The following is a 3,758-nucleotide window of genomic DNA, read 5'->3' on the forward strand; positions in this document are numbered from 1 at the left end:
GAAAGAAAGAAAGAAAGAAAGAAAGAAAGAAAGAAAGAAAGAAAGAAAGAAAGAAAGAAAGAAAAGAGGGAGGGAGGGAGGGACGGAAGGACGGAAGGAAGGAAGGAAGGAAGGAAGGAAGGAAAGAAAGAAAGAAAGAAACCCCGTCTCTATTAAAAATACAAAAATTAGCTGGGCATGGTGTCAGACACCTGTAATCCCAGCTCCTCGGGAGGCTGAGGCAGGAGACTCGCTCTTGAACCCGGGAGGCAGAGGTTGATCTCGCCATTGCGCTCCAGCCTGGGCAACAAAAGCAAAACTTCGTCTCAAAAAAAAAAAGAATAAATGGGGTGGGTGAGGTGGCTCACACCTGTAATTCCAGCACTTTGGGAGGCCGAGGCGGGCAGATCACCTGAGGTCAGGAGTTTGAGACCAGCCTGGCCAACATGGTGAAATCCCGTCTCTACTAAAAATACAGAGCAGTGGCGGGCACCTGTAATCCCAGCTACTTGGGAGACTGAGGCAGGAGAATCGCTTGAATCTGGGAGGCAGAGGTTGCGGTGAGCCGAGATCATGCTACTGCACTCCAGCCTGGGCAACAAGAGCAAAAACTCCATCTCAAAATAAAAAAGAATAAATATCTCAATGAAATATGATTCAGCCATAAAATTAATGAATTCCTGATACATACTACAACATGGATGAACCTTAAAAACATTATTTTGAATGAAGTAAGTCTGACCCCAAAGGGCAAATATTGTATGATTCCATTTATATATATAAAGTACTCACAAACTAATAGAGATAGAAAGTAGAAAAGAGGTTGCCACGGGCTGGAGAAGGGAACAGGAAGTAAAGGTTTAATGGGTACAGAGTCTCAGTTTCCACCCTTGGGCATGGAAGATAAAGTTCTGGATGTAAGTAGTGGTGATGGTTGCACAACAATGTGAATATATTCTATGCCAGTGAATTTACACTTAAAGGTTAAAATGGTAAATTTTATGTATACTTTGGCACAATTTTTTAAAGTCTCAAAAAATAATAATAATAATCGTCTTTGGAGAAGTCAGTTACACTGAATCTGGAGCCAAGTGAACGGAACTCTGACTTAGATCCCTTTTCTCTCAACAGCCCCTAGCAATCTCTGAATTAAGTCTATTAGCATGTTTCTCCCATAATGCTTTGCTTCATAGCCACAAAAACCTAGTTAAGTGAAATCAGCAACAATATGCAGAAACCACCTACATAGTTCAGAAACATCTTTCTAAGATGGCATAGTTTTCAAGCAAGCAATAAGTGAAGATTTTTCTATAGGCCCTAAACTCACCTTTGCGTAATAGGAAGCTGGCTTATTGGGAATGATGAGAAGGGGGCGGAACTCGGTAGCTTTGCGCAGTGGCAGTATCGTAGCCAATGAGGTTTATCCGAGGCGCGATTATTGCTAATTGAAAACTTTTCCCAATACCCCGCCGTGACGACTTGCAATATAGTCGGCATTGGCAATTTTTGACAGTCTCTACGGAGACTGGATATTGTGGTACTGAAAAAATAGACTGTCGTTCGTAACTAACTGGTAAGCCATCTTTTTTGTCAAGAGCTTATTGAGGTTTAGTTTGTTGGAGTTGCTGGTGTTTCACAAGACTACGTTTTTTCGCGCTGTTTTTTCTGCTTTTGAGACGAAGTCTCACTCTATCGGCTCAGGTTGGAGTGTAGTGGCGTGATCTCCGCTCGCTGCAACGCCCTGCCGCCCTGGTTCAAGCGATTCTCATGCCTCAGCCTCCCGACTAGTAGGATTACAGGCGCCTGTCACCGCACCCCGCTAATTTTTTGTATTTTTAGTAGAGACCCCGTTTCACCATCTTGGCCAGGCTGGTCTTGAATTCCTGACCTCGTGATTCACACGCCTCGGCCTCCCAGAGTGCTGGGATTATAGGCGTGAGCCGCCGCGCCCAGCCGTGTTTACATTCAGATTTTGTCACAGTAACGTCTTAAAATTATTCCCCTCTCCCACCCTGCTGTTTCCGCACCCCCGAGCACAGCTAGTCCCTCTGCGCCCTCCAGCTTACTTTCCCGCTGCTCACTTTCCTCGCTCAAAATTCGTCTCAAGCCATCTCTGTGACGTCACATTGATTTGCATAAGATTACCCAGCGTCTCAAGCGAATGTTCTTATCATTTCCAAAATCTGAATGTTTGACACGAGATGTTCCAACAACAAGAAACCTCCCACGTAGATGGGCCTTAAATACGGCTGGTGGAGTGGGAACACGTCGTATCCACGGTCACCCTGGCAGGCACTCACCCTCAATGCAATGGGAGTCATCATCCGTGGGGGAGCGAGGCGCTAAGTTAGCTTTTCAGCTTTGCGCAGTGGCAGTATCGTAGCCAATGAGGTTTATCCGAGGCGCGATTATTGCTAATTGAAAACTTTTCCCAATACCCCGCCATGACGACTTGAAATATAGTCGGCATTGGCAATTTTTGACAGTCTCTACGGAGACTGAATTCTTTCACGTCTAAAGAAAAGGTGTTGGTGAGTAGGTGACTTTGTTTTTTTTCTGTCAGTAGGGAGCGGTTGTACGGTATTTCGTGTGGTTACTGTGCGTTGTTTCCCGAGATGTGTGATATGCTATGTTGGCAATTGGGTTACCAGGCAGTTATTAATTTTTGTCCAAATGCAGCTAGCGAGTGAGCTACTTTACCTCCTTTATCACTGAAGGTCATAGATTCCCTTAAATGGAAGGTGGGAACTCTGAAACCAACACGTTAACACATCCAAAGTCTTCCTTTTTGTTTTCTTGAGACGGAGTTTTCGCTGTTGCCCAGGCTGGAGTACAGTGGCGCGATCTCGGCTCACTGCAACCTCCACATTCTAGGTTCAAGCGATTCTCTGTCTCAGCCTCCCGAATAGCTGGGATTACAGGAGCCCGCCACCACGACCAACGCTGTTTTTGTGTTTTCAGTAGAGACGGGGTTTCGCCTTCTTGGCCAGGCTGGTCTCAAACTCCTGACCTCAGGTGTGACTTGGGTGTGAACCACCACACCCGGCCCAAAGTCTTCCTTTTAAAGCGACCAAGAGGGAAAAAGGCACAGAAGACTTGCTCAGGTCCTACGGTGGAGTCCTCGTCAGAGCTGGGGCTGATCAGGTTCTCTTGCCCCTAGTGTGGTACTTGTTCCCACTACACCAGCCTCTTCCAGTCTCATCTTTTTACAAAGACCTGGGCCGTCCATGGACAGAGGTCCTCAGGAGTCACAATCCTGGTCATGGCGGATCCAGCAGGACCTGTTTAGGACACCGCCCATAAAACACTCCTCCAGCCTGTAGCAAAAGATGTGGCAAAAGAGCGGCAACAATACCTACGAGGTCAAAGGTGGTGCCGGGAAAAACAGCTCCAGTGGCAAATTAAACTCAGTCCCCAGTTCAAGGACCTCACAGTCTGGAACGCGCCACTGCACTCCAGCCTGGGTGACAGTGAGACTCTGTCTCAAAAAAAAAAGAAGAAGAAGAAGAAGAAAAGAAGAAAAAGAAGACGAAGAAGAAGAGGAAGAAGAAGAAAAAGAAAGAAGAAGAAGAAGCCGGGCGCAGTGGCCCACGACTGTGGGAGGCCAAGGCGGGCAGATCACGAGGTCAGGAGTTCAAGACCAGCCTGGCCAACATGGTGAAACCCCATCTCTACTAAAAATACAAAAAAAAAGGCCGGGCGCGGTGGCTCAAGCCTGTAATCCCAGCACTTTGGGAGGCCGAGACGGGTGGATCACGAGGTCAGGAGATCGAGACCAT

The 3,758-nt window shown here is 46.9% G+C and overlaps 1 protein-coding gene across 2 annotated transcripts in view; it reads right to left on the reverse strand.

Moving 5' to 3' along the window:
* Positions 1 to 2,071, reverse strand: part of SIRT4 (sirtuin 4) — a 22,037-nt gene extending 19,966 nt beyond the window's left edge. The window contains exon 1 of one of the 2 annotated variants that reach the window (XM_017879040.1): positions 2,046 to 2,071. Coding sequence is in view for 1 of the 2 variants with exons in the window: in XM_017879038.1 (XP_017734527.1) it covers positions 1,307 to 1,476 (170 nt within the window). In the remaining variant the exon portion in view is untranslated. Of the gene's footprint in view, positions 1 to 1,306; positions 1,495 to 2,045 lie in introns of those variants that run through there. The other variant, XM_017879038.1, reaches the window with a different exon arrangement.
* Between the last annotated feature and the right edge of the window lie 1,687 nt (positions 2,072 to 3,758).

Source organism: Rhinopithecus bieti, unplaced genomic scaffold, assembly GCF_001698545.2.
Source record: "Rhinopithecus bieti isolate Rb0 unplaced genomic scaffold, ASM169854v2 scaffold_11938, whole genome shotgun sequence".
NCBI classification, from domain to species: Eukaryota; Metazoa; Chordata; class Mammalia; order Primates; family Cercopithecidae; genus Rhinopithecus; species Rhinopithecus bieti.